Here is a 17236-nt window from a genome sequence, read left to right on the forward strand (position 1 = left end):
AGCCCCAGAAACCAGTGCCTACCTGCAGCTCCCTCCCTCGCAGCTTCAATCTCTCCTCACCTTCCCTGGACATCCCCTTCCATGGCTCCGGTCCCCAGCTGGGCCAGCCAGGCCCTTATAGAGGTCTCAGCCCACACAACCCACTGTGCCCCATACACGTCAACTCCTCATGCACACCTTGGCTACAGCACGGCAGGTTCTCCTCCTCCAACCTCGTCCCCTGGCCCTGCTGGGGACACTGTTCTGCTGTGTCCTCTGCAGCCTGTCCTGCCCCTGCCCTGCCACAGCAGGAGGACTGCGGAAGCTCACCAGGGAGTCCTCATCCTAAATCTCAGCTTGACCGTCATTCCTCTTCCTGGTGTCATCTCCAACAGGCCTTCAGGGTGACGATCACATTCCCTAGCTCATGCCATCGCGTTCCAGACACCACTTGAGAGTCCACATCCCACATTGCAACATCTGGGTCTGAGTTCTAGCTGTTCCCAGATTCAGCTTCTTGCTGCTGTGCACCCTGGGAGGCAGCAGGTCGCAGCTCTGGAACCCGGGTCCTTGGCACCCACGTGGAGACCTGGATTGGGTTCCCAGGTCCCAGCTTTGACCTGGTCCAGGTCCAACTTTAAAATAATAAAAATCTTGGCCGGCGCCGCGGCTCAATTGGCTAATCCTCCACCTTGCGGCACCGGCACACCGCGTTCTAGTCCCGGTTGGGGCGCCAGATTCTGTCCTGGTTGCCCCTCTTCCAGGCCAGCTCTCTGCTGTGGCCAGGGAGTGCAGTGGAGGATGGCCCAGGTGCTTGGGCCCTGCACCCCATGGGAACCAGGAGAAGCACCTGGCTCCTGCCTTCGGATCAGCGCGGTGTGCTGGCTGCAGCATGCTGGCCGCGGCAGCCATTGGAGGGTGAACCAACGGCAAAGGAAGACCTTTCTCTCTGTCTCTGTCCACTCTGTCAAAAATAAAAAAATAAAATCTCAAATTCTCTGACGTGGTTAGCCAGGCCCACAGGGCCAGATCACTCGCAGCGGCTCTGGCCTCCATGTGTCCAGCACATCCATGGCCCCTCAGGGCCAAGCACAGGTTTCGAAGGGGAATCAAGCTCCATCCCAGGACAATCAGCTTGGTGCTTGTTCCCCAGCCTTGGTGCTGCAGCTCTGAGCACCAGGGCTGAACCATGAAGCCATGTCCAGCTGCCTCTCTCTGGCCAATTAAGTAGGTGGATTTGCCAAGTGCCCAGTCTTAGAAAAGGCATTTGATGTCTTAAGTGACAGCTCCAAGTGCCAAGCAGGAGTGGAGAAAAGGCACTGGGGTGGGCGGGCCAAGAGTGATACAAGGCTGCTTCCAGGCTAGGGTGGGGGTTACTAGGGGACTTCTGAAGTTTGACCCCTGCTCTTGACTGCGTCAGCAACTTCCTCAAAAGAGAATTGGGCTCCTCACTTCCATCGCCCCTTCTGGGCTCAGCTGGGGGTGGGGAGGTCAGAGTGGAGCTACCTGTGCCCACCTGCTTTTGGACCAGGGCCCAAAGGGCAGCAGAAGCACTAGACAAGTGGGAGCTCCACCAGGACCTGGCTGCCTTGGGAGATGGGGAGGGGATCGAGGGGCCAACAGCTCAGGACTTGTCTGGGACAGATCCAGTCCAGGGAGGGGGCTTGGGCACCACTGAGCTCAGGGCTATTCTTGGAGCCTGAGTCAGTGGCAAATCAAGGCACGGGATTCTTGCCCTGCCTGTCCAGGCAGCACTTAGAAACCAAATGGGAACACTACGCCCCAGGCTAGCCTCCTCCCAGAATTCAGAGTAAACACAGGCAGCCGCTTCCTCAGGGCCAGCCCTCAGCCCCTCCTGATCCAGAGATCGCCAGAGAGACCGCATAGGATCCTCAGGGAGGGGTTTCCCATCTGGCCCCCACCCCCGGGTTCCCAGGCTGGGGCCCCTACCAGGACAAAGGCTGGGTCTGCAGTTCGCATGGGATCCTCCAGCCCACTCCTGGATAGGTCAGTTAAGGAACGTCCCCCACAGGGTTGAGTGGAAACATCTGGGCTCAGTTCCCCGCAAGCATCAAAGGCTTCCGGTCTCTGGGGCAGCCCCCACGCTTGCCCCTGCTGAGGACACATCAGCCTGTGGAAAGGCAGAAGGATCCAGCGGACGCAGAACTGGGGCGATGTTCTTGCTCCCCCATCCACGCCCAGTGGTCCTCACGCCACTGCTAGAGGACAGAACACACAGTTCTCAATACAAGACTTTATTGGTGGAATCTGCAGCACGGGTCTGAGGAGCCGGAGCGGTAGGTGGGGGGGGGGGGACCATGAGCCCCAGCCCCGCCCCCTCGTCTAGAAGCGCAGCCAGAACATGCCGCTGCGGATCCGGTTGTAGTCTGGGAGCTGCTCAATGGGGCCTGTGGGGATAAGGTGGGGCATCAGGGTGGAGCATCTGGCCTGCACAGGGACACCTGGCCCTGTGCCGCAGCCAGCTCGGAGCTGCTGCCCAGAGAGCACAAGACAGGCTTTGAATGGAAGGAGGGAAAAGAACATTCCCCAGGGTGCTGAGCTTGTCCCTTCATGCTCTGGCTCTTGGAGCCCCACCCTACACAGAGGTGCCCGTTACCTGGCGGGTGTGGGGTATTGATGGAGGCACCTTGGCAGGCAGTCAGGGAGCTGCCGGGACAGGTTTTCTGAGCAAGAACTCCCTGGCAGCCAGGCTGCCGGAGAGAGCCTCCCAGGGGCCCCCAACCTGCTTCTCAGGGTAGGCTGGGGCATGGGGGGGGGGGCCCAGGGTGGAAGGGGTGGCCAAGATAATGGCCAAAGAAAAGGACAATAAGCAGATCTTCCAGCCCACTCACCCAGTCCAGCCACTGCTGGACACTGGTCATAGAAGTACTTGGAGCAGACCTCACGGACCGTGTGGGCATCCACCTCCTACAGGGCAAAGTGGAGAAGGGGGGGCATTGACTGACAGACACCCGGGCACCACCCCAGCCAGTCTCCGCACCATCCAGCTGACCGTCTCCCACACATGCCATGGAGCTCCTCCCCAGAGCGGGCAAGGCAGCAGGGCTTTCCCCGCTGTATTCTTCCACACCCCACCACTTCAGCCATCAGTGTTTCTACGCTGCCCACTGTGGGCGACAGCTGCTGGCACAACAGGGACGCCTACAGGAGTGGTATCCACTCCATCAGGCCCTAGCTCCCCACCCCAGGCTAAGACTCCAGAACCTTCCCCAGGGGCCTGTGTTACCGCTATCCGGCTTTCCCACTCGGCCAGGGGGATGCGGCGACCATAGGTCAGGAGGCTTCGTCCAATGTCCTCACACACAGGAGTGGTACCTTCGAGGAGGGGGAAGGCTCAGAGGTCTGTCCAGTCCACCTGGACCCGCAGATACACAGCCTTGTGCTGTGTCAGGCTGACCTTGCCCTCAACCCAGGTCACAACCCTCTCTCCTGGCCGAGGGCTGCTGACCTGGGTCAGCCTCCTGGTGGTGGGGTGGCAGGCCACGGGTGAGGAAAGGTGACCACAGCGACACTCCACCCTCCCCTCCAGAGCCACAGGACTCACCATCCAGATGCGACACCAGGGCATTCCGGAGGATATTTTTGCCCCGGGTCACCTCACTCTCCGTGGCACTGGTGCACAGGCGCATCCTGAAGTGGGGGCAGTCACTCTCAGAGATGGCATGCTGACGACCCCCCCGCCCGGCAGTACCAGCCTGGCCCTCACCATTGGCCTTGCAAGAAGAACAGCATGTCGTCGATGTTCATGCGGTCGCACACAAAGTGTGCGCCCAGCAACCCGGTCTCTGCGTAGCAGATGTTGAAGGTCTGGAAGCTCTGACACAGTTTGTTGGCCACAGCGACTGAAGCCAGCGGGCTGGACAGGTGCTTTCAGGGACAGGGGTGGTCAGCACGTATCTGTGACACCCAGAAGCCCAGTCCCAGCACCCTCTCTTTCTCGAAGGCAGATTCCACACCTGTCCCAGACACTCACCTTGCCACCGCCATAAGTGCAGTCATAGTGACCGATAATGGCGTTGCCCACCTGCAGGGCCACGTTGTCAGGGTTGGCCCACCCAGGGCCCTCTACTGCAATGGCCACATGGGCCAAAGGCAGGGCGTCATCACGGTGGCGGATCTGAAACAGTACACGGGGAGGCTGAGGGACGGCCACACGGCCTGGGTGAAGAGAAGTGTGCACATGCGTGTGAGGCAGCAGCCACAGGACTCCTTGCCAGCTCCTGAGCCACATCTGGAGCCACCAGGACCACCACACGAGGGTCTTCCCAGAGGCCCCCAGCCAGGAGCAGTACCCATGCCCGGCAGGCGGCGCACCTCGCTGCCCGTGAAGCGGCACGGAGTCAGAGTGGGCACAGCGTCCTCTGTGTACGTCCCGGAGATGCTGCCGAAGTGCTTGTGGGCCAGGTCAAGCAGCTGCCGGTGCTCCACCCCTGCGGAGACAGACGGCCAAGGTCTGAGGCACGAGGGGGGGATCACAGGCGGGGGACCCCCGCGTCCTGCTCAGTGGGAGACAGCAGAAGGAAGACACGACAGTGGGACAGGGTAAGGGAAGAGGATCCTCCACAGACAGACCCCGCCTCATGGACAAGGCACACACTGCAGGGCCAGACAGCTCCAGGGGCTCCTCAGCACCTGGGAGGCAGCAGAAGATGGTCCCAGTGCTTGGGCCCCTGCCACCCGTATGGGAGACCAGGATGGGAGCTCCTGGCTTCTGTCTGGCCCAGCTCTGGCCATCTGGGGAGTGAGCCAGCAGATGGAAGATCTCTGTTTTTCAAATTAATTAATGAATTTTTTTTATTTTTTGTTTTTTTTAAAGATTTATTTTATTTATTTGAAAGACAGAGTTACAGAGAGAGGTAGAGACAGAGAGGTCTTCCATTCGCTGGTTCACTCCCCAGATGGCCACAACGGCCAGAGCTGCGCCGATCTGAAGCCAGGAGCCAGGAGCTTCCTCCAGGTCTCCCACATGTATGCAGAGGCCCAGGGACTTGGGCCATCTTCTACTGCTTTCCCAGGCCATAGCAGAGCGCTGGATTGGAAGAAGAGCAGCTGGGACTCGAACCAGTGCCCATATGGGAAGCTGGCGCTTCAGGCCAGGGTGTTAACCTGCTGCGCCACAGCGCCGGCCCCTGATTTTAAAACACACACACACACACACACACAGAATTCACTCCCACTTCTCCCTCATTCCTGCCCGTTCCCACTCTCCCTAGTCCATCCACTATGCTCTGCCCACACGCAGCTGCACAGCAAGCTTTAAAACACATTAGAGACAGGCCTTCAGCCTAGCAGTTACCAATGCCTGCATCCCACATCAGAGCGCCTGCTAAAGAAGATGCTTGGAGGCAGTGGTGAGGGCTCAAGGGGTCCACATGGGAGACCAGGACTGTGTTCCTGACCCCAACCCCAAGTCCAGAGCAGGGAGCTGTTGCCAGAATTTGGGGAGTGAGCCAGCAGAAGGGTGCTTTCTCTGCCTGCCACTCCACAACAATAACCTCACCCCCACTATACACACACACACACAATCAGACCACTGCCTGCCCTCTCTGCTCAGGTCCTTCCCTCCTTCCTTAACACCAACCATCCATTAGGCCTTGTTCAGACAACACATTTAAAGTGCTGTCTCTCCCCAACCTCCAACTTAGAGTCCCCATCAAAATCTCCCCTACTGGGGCCAGTGCTGTGGTGTAGCAGGTAAGGCTGCCGCTTGCATACTGGCATCCCATATGGACACCAGTTCAAGTCCCGGCTGCTCCACTTCCAATCCAGCTCTCTGCTATGGCCTGGGAAAGCAGAAGATGGCCCAAGTGCTTGGGGCCCTGCAACCATGTGGGAGAACTGGAAGCAGCTCCAGGCTCCTGATCGGCACAGCTCTGGCCATTGCAACCATGTGGGGGATGAAGCAGAGGATGAAAAACCTTTCTCTCTCTGCCTCTCTGTAACTCTGCCTTTCAAATAAATAAATAAACCTTTAAAATCTCCCCTACCAGTCTGTGCTTCCCTCTCAAGGTGCTTCCCAGGTGATGATGGAGCAAGCATCATCAAACAGCCCATGTGTGGCTCCCCCAAGGGCAAAGCCACAGGAACCAGCCCCCAAAACACAAGCTCCTCAGCAGCCGGGGAACCAGACAGGACCAGGTGGTGCCCAGAGGGCCTGGGGCCCGGGGAGGGGCCAGCAGCCACTGAGGCAGGTGTCCCTGTGTGGCCCTTCCCAGTGGTGGCTGCAGGGCAGAATCCAACCCCTCCTCTGAGAGCACAGGAGGAAGGTCCCTCCCCTTAAGGGCAGGGCAGGAGCAGGGTCCCCTGGAGTGGAAGGTCCCCCAGGGTGAGACCCAGGAGACCCGGGCTCTGAAACGAGGCCAGGGTCCACACGCCCAGGGCTTCAGTGAGCCCACCACTCACCGCCAGCTGCCGCCAGCACCATGCGAGGGGCCTTGTAATGCTGGCTGAGGTACTCAGTCAGGTCGGCACGAGACAGCTTCCTGCAAAGATGGGCGACAACGGGTCAACTGCTCTCCCAAACTACAACGCACAGACTGAGGACACGTCACAACAGCACCGTCCTCAGCAGGAATACAGCCAGGGGTCCGTGAACGGATAAGGAAAACGGCACACACACAGGACTCATTGTTCAGCCGTGAAAAAGAAGGCAAGTCTGTCACTTGCAGAAACACCGATGGAACTGGAGGACGTTTTGTTACCAATCAGGCACAGAAAGCCAAGTCCTGGATGCTTTCACAGAGGCGGACAGAACAGGGGTCATGAGAGCCTGAGAGGTGAAGGGGAGGCGGAGATGGAGAGCACGGGGTGGAATGACAGCTCCTGTTCTTTACCTAACAACCACTGTGCATTCAGATCACCAGAGAGGACTTTACTGTTCTCAACACGGAGAGATGATGACCGTCTGAGGGGATCGGGGTGTAACTGCCGATTGTTCCACACCACCCCTGGGCTGCAAGGTCGCACCGTGCCCCATAAGTCCCTCTGTGAGGACACACACCCCCTGAACAAAGCGCAGGATTCAGGTGACCACCACACAGTCATTACAAAAAGGCCCACAGGGACCACACAGGAAGAGAGGCCACCTGCAGCCGTGTGAATCAGGAACACACGGAGGCGCGTCCCCCAAGCCCAGCCACCGCTCACCTGACATTCTCACTGGGCCCCTCCACAGCCTGGGCTAGAGGCGTGCCCTGGAAGGCCGTGGCATGCAGGTAGTTGAAGACCACATCGCGCATGGACCCGTCGTTCTCCTGCATCTCCTGCAGGATCACGTCGCGCTCCTTCTCCACCTGGGAGTCCTCCAGGCTGCAGTTCTGAACGATGTCACCCAGGAGCTCCACCACTGCACACAAGGAGGACTCGCTCAGGCGCCAGGGGCCCTGGAGATCAGTGATAGCGGGAACCCCCCCGGCTGCGCTGTTGTGGGGCCAGACCCTCGGTCACGGGCTCCCGGCAGCCTGTCCTCTGCTTCCACCCCTCCTCTGGCTGTCACCTTTCGGCAGGTCCTTGGAGAGTGCCTTGATGTAGTAGGCCGTGTGCTCCCGGGTGCTGTAGGCATTAAGATGGGCCCCCATGTTCTCCACCTCCTTCTCCAGAGCACTGCCAGGCCTATTTTTTGTTCCCTGGAACCACACATCAAAAAGAATACTCAGGAGCCATGAGGGCACCCAGGAACGCTGTTCTCACAGGTTAAAGTCCTGGCAGAACCACTGCTCTACAGGTACCTCCAGAGCAGAACTCTGAAAATGTACTGGGCGTGGAGACAGCCAGGACGGAAGGGCACGGCCATAGCCAAGGCTGCCTCAGGCCCAGCCTTACCACACTCTCCCTTCCTTCCTGAGGGCATGGTCAGATGAGCCCACACCTGTGTGCCTGTGACGGCACCCATTCCTCCACTCTGTGTGTCTGTGCTAATGGCCTCCTCTGTTACTTGTATGCATCTGGGGAGCAACACTTGCTACCGCATAACGTGCACACACACTGAAATCCGTGCACGACGCTGGTGCGTGGGGCGCTGCATTAAGTCACTGCCTGTGATGCTGGCATCCTGCACCAGAGTGCCAGTTCAGGTCCCGGCTGCGCCACTCTGACACCGCTTCCTGCTAATGTGCCAGGAAAGCAGTGGAAGGTGGCCCACATCCCTGGGTCCCTACCAGCCAAGTGGGAGAGCCAGACGGATCCTGGCTCAGAATAACCCCAACCTGGCTGTTGCAGCCACTGAGGAATGAAGCAGCTCACTATCTTTCATAAATAATACAGCTTCAAAAAAAATAACAAGGGGCTTGTGCTGTGGCATAGCAGGTAAAGCCACCACCTGCAGGGCTGGCATCCCATATGGGCACCGGTTTGCGTTCTAGCTGCTCCACTTCCGATCCCTGCTATAGCCTTGGAAAGGAGCAGAGTTTGGCCCAAAGTCTTTAGGCTCCTGCACTCATGACGGGGACTTGGAGGAAGCTCTTAGCTCCTGGCTTCAGATCAGCACAGCTCCTGCTGTTGCAGCCATTTGGGGAGTGAACCAGCAGATGGAAGACGTTCTCTTTGCCTTTCAAATAAATAATTCTTTTAAAACAGTAAATAAGTAACTTTTTAAAAATCTGCACACATGGGGCCAGCTGGCACTGTGATGCAGCAGGTAAAGCCACTGCTTGCAGCACCGACATCCTATATGGGCGCTGGTTCAAGTCCTGGCTGCTCCACTTCCAATCCAGCTCCCTGCTAATGTGGCTGGGAAAGCAATGGAAGACGATCCTGGAAGATGACCCAAGCGTTTGGGCCCCCGCACCCATGTGGAAAACCCAGAAGAAGTTCTTATCTCCTGGCTTCGCCCTGGCCCAGCTCCAGCCATTGTGGCCATTTAGGGAGTGAACCAGCAGATGGAAGATCTCTCTGTCTCTTCTCCCTCTGTGTAACTCTTTCAAATAAATAAATAAGTAAACATCTTAAAAAAAAAAAAAAAAGAAAAAGAAGAAGAAAAAGAAAGAAAAAAGACCCGTCTGCACAGACAGAGCAGCATTTAGCCTAGAAGCTAAGACATAAGTTGGGGCCGGCGCCACGGCTCAGTAGGCTAATCCTCCGCCTTGCGGCGCCGGCACACCGGGTTCTAGTCCCGGTCGGGGCACCGATCCTGTCCCGGTTGCCCCTCTTCCAGGCCAGCTCTCTGCTGTGGCCAGGGAGTGCAGTGGAGGATGGCCCAAGTTCTTGGGCCCTGTACCCCATGGGAGACCAGGATAAGCACCTGGCTCCTACCATCAGAACAGCGCGGTGCGCCGGCCGCAGCGCGCCTACTGCGGCGGCCATTGGAGGGTGAAACAACGGCAAAAAGGAAGACCTTTCTCTCTGTCTCCCTCTACTGTCCACTCTGCCTATCAAAAATAAAAATAAAAATAAAATAAAATAAAATAAAAAGACATAAGTTGGGACAGGAATACCTGGGTTCAAGCCCTGGCTCTACTCCCTAATGCACACCTGGGAGAGGGCAGGTGATGGCTGAAAGGGCTGGGTCCTTGTCCCCCGTGTGGAAGACTTGCATTTCATTCCCAGCTCCTGCCTGGTCCAGCCCCAGCCATTGTGGGCATTTGGAGAGGGAGCCACTGAGTAACATCTCTGTCTCTATCTCTGACTCTTAAATAAGAAAAAAAAAAAAACCAAAAACACCTTTCTTTGTACATTCATCTATGATGCTGAAGTTGGCTGGGCCACCCAATCTGGTGCCAACCCCTGCCCATCCCACACGCCCTCCTCCATTTTCTTATTCATGTAAAAAACAAGGGTCTCTGGGGCCAGCGCCGTGGCTCACTTGGTTAATCCTCTGCCTGCAGTGCCGGCATCCCATAGGGGCACCGGTTCTGTCCCGGTTGCTCCTCTTCCAGTCCAGCTCTCTGCTGTGGCCCAGGAGGGTAATGGAGGATGGCCCAAGTCCTTGGACCCCTGCACCCACATGGGAGACCAGGAAGAAGCACCTGGCTCCTAGCTTCGGATTGGCGCAGAGCAAGCCGTAGCAGCCATTTGGGGTGTGAACCAACGGAAGAAAGACCTTTCTCTCTGTCGCTCTCTCTGTGTCTATAACTCTGCCTGTCAATTAATTAAAAAAAAAAAAAAATGCCTCTATGGGCAGCAGGTGCAGACACTCTGCCGTAAGCAAGCATGCACGCCCATGTGCGGGTTTGCTCCCATGCAGGTGTGCAGCTTCCGGTGTTTCCCAAAGTCCACCTGTGTTCACACAGCATAGCCCTGGCCTTAGTGAAAAGTGGGGCTCCTGTGCTCCAGGGACCTCGTGCAGGGACTCACAGAGAGGCTCCTCCGAGGGCAAAGCAGAGGCAGGAGTGAGTCAGGAGCCTAAGCTTGCTGACCTCCCCTCAGGAGGGACAACAGGGAGGCCTGAGCCCAGGGAAGACACAGACCTGGAGTGCCTCACCTTGAAAGCCAGATGCTCCACGAAGTAGCCTGCCCCATTGTTCTTCTCAGTCTCATACCGGCTGCCAACATCAATCCACACGCCCACCTGGACAAGAAGCCACCAACAAAGGTGACAAACCACCCCTGCCCTCACCCATCCACCACCCTGAGTGACTGGGCACAGGCCCGGGGCAGGGAGAGCTGTCCTGCCCAGAGCCCTGTGCCTGGAGGTAAGCAGTGCCCACGGCCCAGGGCCCCGGACAGTGAACTGCCCCATTTCCCAGGTGGAGATCAACAACACGCTGGGACGTTTCTAACTGCTCACGTTTACCTGGTCCCACCCCCGTAACCAACTGTCTGAGTTTTCTGAGTATACCATCTACAAATAGCAGTAACTATTCCTTCTCTTCTACATAGCATATCCTACCTTCACTCCAGTGATGGCACTGTATGTGTTACTAAGCACGGCAGCCTTCCAACAGCACTGAAAAACTTCCTGGTCAGACCTGGATGCCCATCACTCCCAAATGTCTCCTTGGCACCCAGTGAGACAATCTTGACTTTCTTAAGTCTGCTGGTATGTTGGGACACACACCAGACACCGCACTAGGCCACGACACTCTAGTCATCTCATTAATGCTTTGCCCATGGCTGACTTAACTTTTTCACATGTACTTTCCTAAGATGTTGCTGTCCACACCGCGTGTCATAAAGCCACAGATGGACATGTGTTTCACATGCAAGATGCATTTACAATCCAGAGGACCCTTTCAGTATGGTCGCCAGCATTTCTCTGGAGTCGGCAGGGCACGGTGGTGCTCCTTACCAACAGGGCATCTCAGAGCCCGTGAGAGTCAGCACTGCCTACAGAGCCTTCCTCACAGGGCCTGGGTCAGCTCACACAGGCGCACCACGACGAGGAAGCGGCCCCCACCTTCTCCTTACATCTCAGGACGCAGTCCGTTCCCGGAAAACCGACAGAATCCGCCAGTGAAAGCATTAGGTCCCGGAGCTGGGGCAGGACCACGAAGGAGGGGAGAGGGCAGGCTTCTGGCTGGGGCTCGTCCCACTTAATCACACAGCTGGTCAAGACTTCTATGCTTCGATCAATTGCAAGGATTTGCTGTGCTTTGTTTTGGACCATCGCGCACTCGTCTCACTGTCTTCCTCAAGTGCATTTGCTCTGCAAGTGCGTGCCTGGCCTGGCCTGGAGATCAGGACGCGGGGCTGGGCAGCTGACAACCGCGGCCCCCTGCAAGTCACCCGCGGCCTCTGGATTCCACCTTCCGCAGCCAAGATGGAGCCGCGACTTCTATCCCTCGGCTGCTTAGCCATCGGCTGGCAAAGAACCTGGCTTCCTGCTCGACAGACGGTGTCGACCACGGTGGGGTCGGGGAGGGGGACAGGCTACAGCGAGCGAGCCACGCCACAACCCGAGGGCGTGTGCCCAAGGTCACGCCTCGACCGCGGTAGAGACGGCGGGTCCAACCCGGAGGCGCCCCCGCGACGGCGGCCGCACTCACCGTGCAGGTCGGCTGCGAAGACTGCTCCGAGGCCACGCGCAGCCCGTTATCCAGCAGGCTCACCTGCGTCTCGGGCACGCTCTGGAGGGCCTGCGCGAAGGTTGCGGTTCCGCGCAAGGCAGGCGCTCTCAACAGGGCCGGCTGCAAGAAGGGAGGGCAGCGAACAGGGGCTGGCTCGAGGGGCTGTCCCCAGCTCGACCCCACGGAAGCCCCAGCGCAGCAGGCACCCCTGCCCTCGGCCGTGACCTTCGCACCGCCCTGACCCTGCCTACTCCCCACCTCCACCTGCCACCGCTAGCAGCCCATTCCCCGTCCGCGTCCCCAAGCCCAGAACTCCGCAACCCCGCGCTCTCGCCTCTGCCTCACCGAGCGGCCTGTGCGCAGCAGCGCTTGGGCCCCGGCGCCTGCCGCCCGGCAAACCACGGACGCCGCCATCTTCTAGTTCCCGTCAGCGAGCAGCTGCGCTGCGCACGCGCACAGTGGACGCCGGGGCGCGTCCAAGGCGCAGGCGCAGCACCTCGGACTCGGCGCTCGGCCGCCCCCTGGCGGAAGCCGGCGCGGCGGGCGCGCTCCACCGGGAGCGGTTGCTGGATCCGTCGGCTTGCGCGCAGGTCCCTGGGAAATTCCCTGGCTGCCCATCTTTCTGCGCAGAGGAGCCAGCGGCCCTGCCCATCGCTCGCGTTCACGCGTGGGAGGCAGAGCGTCTGGTGCTTCCCACCACCTAGGGCGTCCCCTGAGGGCTTGGAGACCTTCCATCCGCTGGTTCACTCCACAAATGGTCCCAGCAGCCAGGGCTGGGCCAGGCTGGAGCCGGGAGCCAGGCGCTTCTTCCAGGTCTCCCACGTGGGTGGCAAAGGCCCAAGTACCTGAGCCGGCTTCTGCTGCCCTCCGGGGTGCCCATGAGCAGGCATGCCGGACTGAAAGCAGAGGCAGGACTTAGGCGTTTCAGTGTGAGACAGCAGGGCAGCTTAACCCACTGTGCCACAACACCTGAGTCTAAAACAGATTTGTATTTACAGAAAAGCTAACAGATCACACAGAGTTCTCCTATGCGCACACACACACACACACACGTTTCCCCTGTTATGAACATCTTACATTACCATGCTACATTTGTTGATTAATGAGTCAACACTGGCACATTATTTTTATTTTTAAGAGTTATTTATTTATTTGAAAGGGTTACAGAGAGAAGGAGAGGCAGAGAGAGAGAGAGAGAGAGAGAGAGAGAGAAAGAGAGAGGTCCTCCATCTGCTGGTTCACTCCCCAGTTGGCCGCAACGGCTGGAGCTGGGCTGATCCAAAGCCAGGAGCCAAGAGATTATTCCAGGCCTCCCACAGAGGCACAGTAGCCCATGGACTTGGGCCACTTTCTACTGCTTTCCCAGGCCATATCAGAGAGCCGGATCGGAAGTGGAGAAGCTGAGAATCGAACCGGTGCCCATATGGAATGCCAGCACTGAAGGCTGCAGCTCCACCTGTTATGCCACAGTGCCGGCCCTGGCACATTATTTTTAAAAAATATTTATTTATTTGAAAGGCAAAGTTACACAGAGAGAGGGGGAGGGAGAGGAGAGAGAGAGAGAGAGATCGATCTTCCATATTCTGGTTCATTCCCCAAATGGCCAAGGCTTGGCCAGGCTAAAGCCAGGAGCCAAGAACTTCACTGGGGTCTCCCACATGGGTGGCAGGGATCCAAGCACTTGGGTCATCTGCTGCTTTTCCCAGGCAATTAGCTGGGAGCTGGATTGGAAGTGGAGCAGCTGGGACATGGACTGGTTCAATATTGGATGCTGGCATCATAGGCAGTGGCTTTACCCAGCTATATGACAACGCTGGCCCCAAGGTGCATATTTTTAAAGTCTATAGTTTATTCGAATTTTCTCAGGTATTTTTTTTTTTTTACAGGCAGAGTTAGACAGTAAGAGAGAGAGAGAGAGAAAGGTCTTCCTTTTTCCGTTGGTTCACCCCCCCCAAGTGGCCGCTACTGCTGGCGCGTTGCAGCCGGCGCACTGCGCCCATCCGAAGCCAGGAGCCAGGTGCTTCCTCCTGATCTCCCATGCAGGCGCAGGGCCCAAGGACCTGGGCCATCCTCCACTGCCTTCCCAGGCCACAGCAGAGAGCTGGACTGGAAGAGGAGCAACTGGGACAGAATCCGGCGCCCCAACCGGGACTAGAATCCAGGGTGCCGGTGCCGTAGGTGGAGGATTAGCCTAGTGAGCCATGGCACTGGCCAGGTTTTTTTTTTTTTTTTTTTTTAATTGATGTCTGTGTCTGTTCCAGGATCTCACCCAGAATATCATGTTAAATTTATTTTATTATTTTTGAAAATATTTATTTGTTTGAAAGAGTTACAGAGAGAGGGAGAGAGAGAGACAGAGAGAGAGAGAGAGCGAGAAGGAGAAAATCTTCCATCTGATGGTTCATTTCCCAGATGGAGGAAACAGCCAGGACTGGGCCAGGCTGAAGCCAGGAGCCAGAGACATCTTCCAGGTCTCCCACGTGGGTAGTAGGAGTCCAAGCACTTGGGCCATCTTCTGCTGCTTCTCCCAGGTCATTAGTAGGGAGCTGGATGGGATGTGGAGCAGCCGGGACACAAAGGGATGCCCATATGGGTCAAAGGCGCTGCAGACGATGGCTTTACTTACTGTGCCACAGCACCAGCCCCACCATGTTGTGTTTAGTTGTCTGACTCCATAAGCTTCCCTTGCCTGTGACACTTGCATTTTTCTTTTTCTTTTTTTTTTCCTAGATTTATATATTTACTTGAAAGGCAGAGTTACAGAGAGTCAGAAGCAGAGAGAGAGGGGAGAGAGAGAGGTCTTCCATCCGCTGGTTCACTCCCCAGATGGTTGCAATGGTCGGAGCTGTGCCGATCCGAAGCCAGGAGCCAGGAGCTTCTTCCAGGTCTCCCACATGGGTGCAGGGGTCCAAGCACTTGGGCCATCTTCCACTGCTTTCTCAGGCCATAGCAGAGAGCTGGATTGGAAGTGGAGCAGCTGGGACTTGAATTGGTGCCCATATGGGCTGCCAGCAATGCAGAGGGAGGCTTTACCCGCTATGCCACAGCGCCTGTCCCATATTCATTCTTTTTTTTTTTATTTGACAGGTAGAGTTATAGAGAGAGAGAGAGAGAGAGAGAGAAAGGTCTTCCTTCCATTAGTTCATCCCCAAATGGCTGCTACGGCCAGTGTGCTGTGCCGATCCGAAGCCAGGAGCCAGGCACTTCCTCCTGGTCTCCCATGCGGGTGCAGGGGCCCAAGCACTTGGGCCATCCTTCACTGCCCTCCCAGGCCATAGCAGAGAGCTGGACTGGAAGAGGAGCAACCAGGACTAGAACCCGGTGCCCATATGGGATAGCCACGGCACTGGCCCACCATATTCATTCTTAAAACATATGTTTACTGAGCACCTGCTATGTTCTGGAGCCTGCTTTAGGCTCCAGGCATCTGCTGGGGGCAAGGGAAATAATCCACACTGGTCCTTTAACAAATCCTGTTCCAAATCATTTCTAAATACAGCCACCTGTCATCCCTCCGCACCCCCACTGCCACCGTGGGGTGAGGTGGGTAGGCCAGTGAAATGGGGAGCCAGCAGGAAATGAGATGCGCAAATGAGGAAGGATGTTTCAAGAGGCTGGACAAAAAAAGAAATGTTACTCAAGGTCAAGTGCAAACAGCGCAAGGATTTGGAAACAGGTGACTCACTGACCTTTTGGTAGTTGGTAGGTCGAATGAGGTGAACTCAAAATATCTTTTTTCCCCTAAACTGCAGGCTGAATTTTACTTTTACTTTATCTTAACATGTGTGTGTGTGTGTGTGTAGCTGTGCCACAACACCAGCTGGCTATTTTATTTTTTCTAAAAATTGTACTATAGGGGCTGGTGCTGTAGTGCAGCAGGTAAAGCTGCCGCCTGCAGTGCCAGCATCCCGTATGGGCACTGGTCAAGTCCCAGCTGCTCCACTTCCAATCCAGCTTCCTGCTAATGTGCATGGGAAAGCAGTGGAAGATGGGCCCAAGTGCCTGGTTTCCCGCATCCCTGGGAGACTCAGATGAAACTCCTGTCTACTGGCTCTGGCCTGGCCTAGCCCCATTGCCACCATAGTGGGAGTGAACCAGCTAGTGGAAGAAGGCTCTCTCGCTCTCTCTGTCCCCCTCTCTGTAACTGCCTTTCAAATAAATCAATAAATCTTTATAAAATTGTTCTAGAATACACATAACATAGACCTCAGTATTTTAGCCATTATTAAGTGTCAAATCCAGTGGCTTAAGTACACTCAGTGTTGTGTAATCATCACTAGTGTATTTCCAGTTTTTCCATCTCCAACAGAAACTCCATAATCATTGAGCAATAATCACTGTTTCCTCCTTCTCCCAGCCCCCAATAACTTCTACTTTCCATCTCTGTGAATTCGCCTATGCTGGGTGCTTTATGTGTGTGGACTCGGAGGGTACCTGTCCGGACTTATTTCACTTTAACATAACAACCTCAAAGTTCACCCATATCACAACATGTATCAGAATTTCACTATTTTCCTTTTTTTTTTTTTTTAATTACCATCAATAGACTAATTTCAAGAATTGCCTCTGCAAACTCTGTTGCCTGTTTCTGGATTGAATGTATATGCTCTTCATATTGATTTGGAGATTTATTTTTATTTTTTATTTTTGAAATTTGAAGTGCAGACACACACACAGTACAAGAGCACTTTCATCCACTTTTTCACTTCCCAAATGCCTGCGACAGTTACGGCTGGGCCAGGAGCCCTAACCAGGAGTCAGGAACTCCATCTAGGGCTCCATGTGGGTGGTGAGGACTCCAGTACTTGACCGTTGCCTGTTGCCTCCTAGAATGCCCAGCGGCAGGCAGCTGGACTGGAAGCAGAGTAGCTGAGTCTCTGATCCACATGGGAGGCAGGAATCCCAACTGGTAACTTAAAGCCCGCCCTTATTATATAAAGCACATGATAAAAATTTATGGTCCTATTTTACAATTCAGTAGCATTAATTAGCTCCCAGTGTGTGTAACCACCACCACTATCTCCATAACTTTATCAGCCTAGGGAAAGCAATAACTCTCTACTCTCCTCCCTGGTAACCTCTGGTCCTCAGTCTGTGAATTTGCATATCCTAGACACCTCGTGTAAGTGGAATCATACAGAATTTGTCCTTTTGTGTCTGGCTAATTGCACTGAGTGTAACATATTCAAGGCTTAGCACACAGCAAGAGTGCACCCCATTTTGTATATTTACTTATCGGGTGCTAGACACATAGGTCATTTTCACCTTTTGATTTTTGTGAAAAAAGGTGCAAT

At 55.9% G+C, this 17236-nt stretch overlaps 1 protein-coding gene across 1 annotated transcript; it reads right to left on the reverse strand.

The window, feature by feature from the left end:
- Positions 1-2218: 2218 nt before the first annotated feature.
- LOC133766923 (cytochrome b-c1 complex subunit 1, mitochondrial) lies at positions 2219-12394 on the reverse strand. Its single transcript, XM_062200809.1, has 13 exons — positions 12288-12394; positions 11922-12062; positions 10418-10504; positions 7496-7625; positions 7147-7345; positions 6403-6482; positions 4315-4430; positions 3974-4117; positions 3707-3867; positions 3545-3630; positions 3227-3315; positions 2832-2907; positions 2219-2387 (listed from the first exon to the last, which is right to left on the reverse strand). Exons 1-13 carry the CDS (start codon positions 12354-12356, stop codon positions 2323-2325), a joined length of 1443 nt encoding a protein of 480 aa, XP_062056793.1. The 5' UTR covers positions 12357-12394; the 3' UTR covers positions 2219-2322.
- Positions 12395-17236: the final 4842 nt, after the last annotated feature.

Source organism: Lepus europaeus, chromosome 9 (assembly GCF_033115175.1).
Source record: "Lepus europaeus isolate LE1 chromosome 9, mLepTim1.pri, whole genome shotgun sequence".
Taxonomy (NCBI): domain Eukaryota; kingdom Metazoa; phylum Chordata; class Mammalia; order Lagomorpha; family Leporidae; genus Lepus; species Lepus europaeus.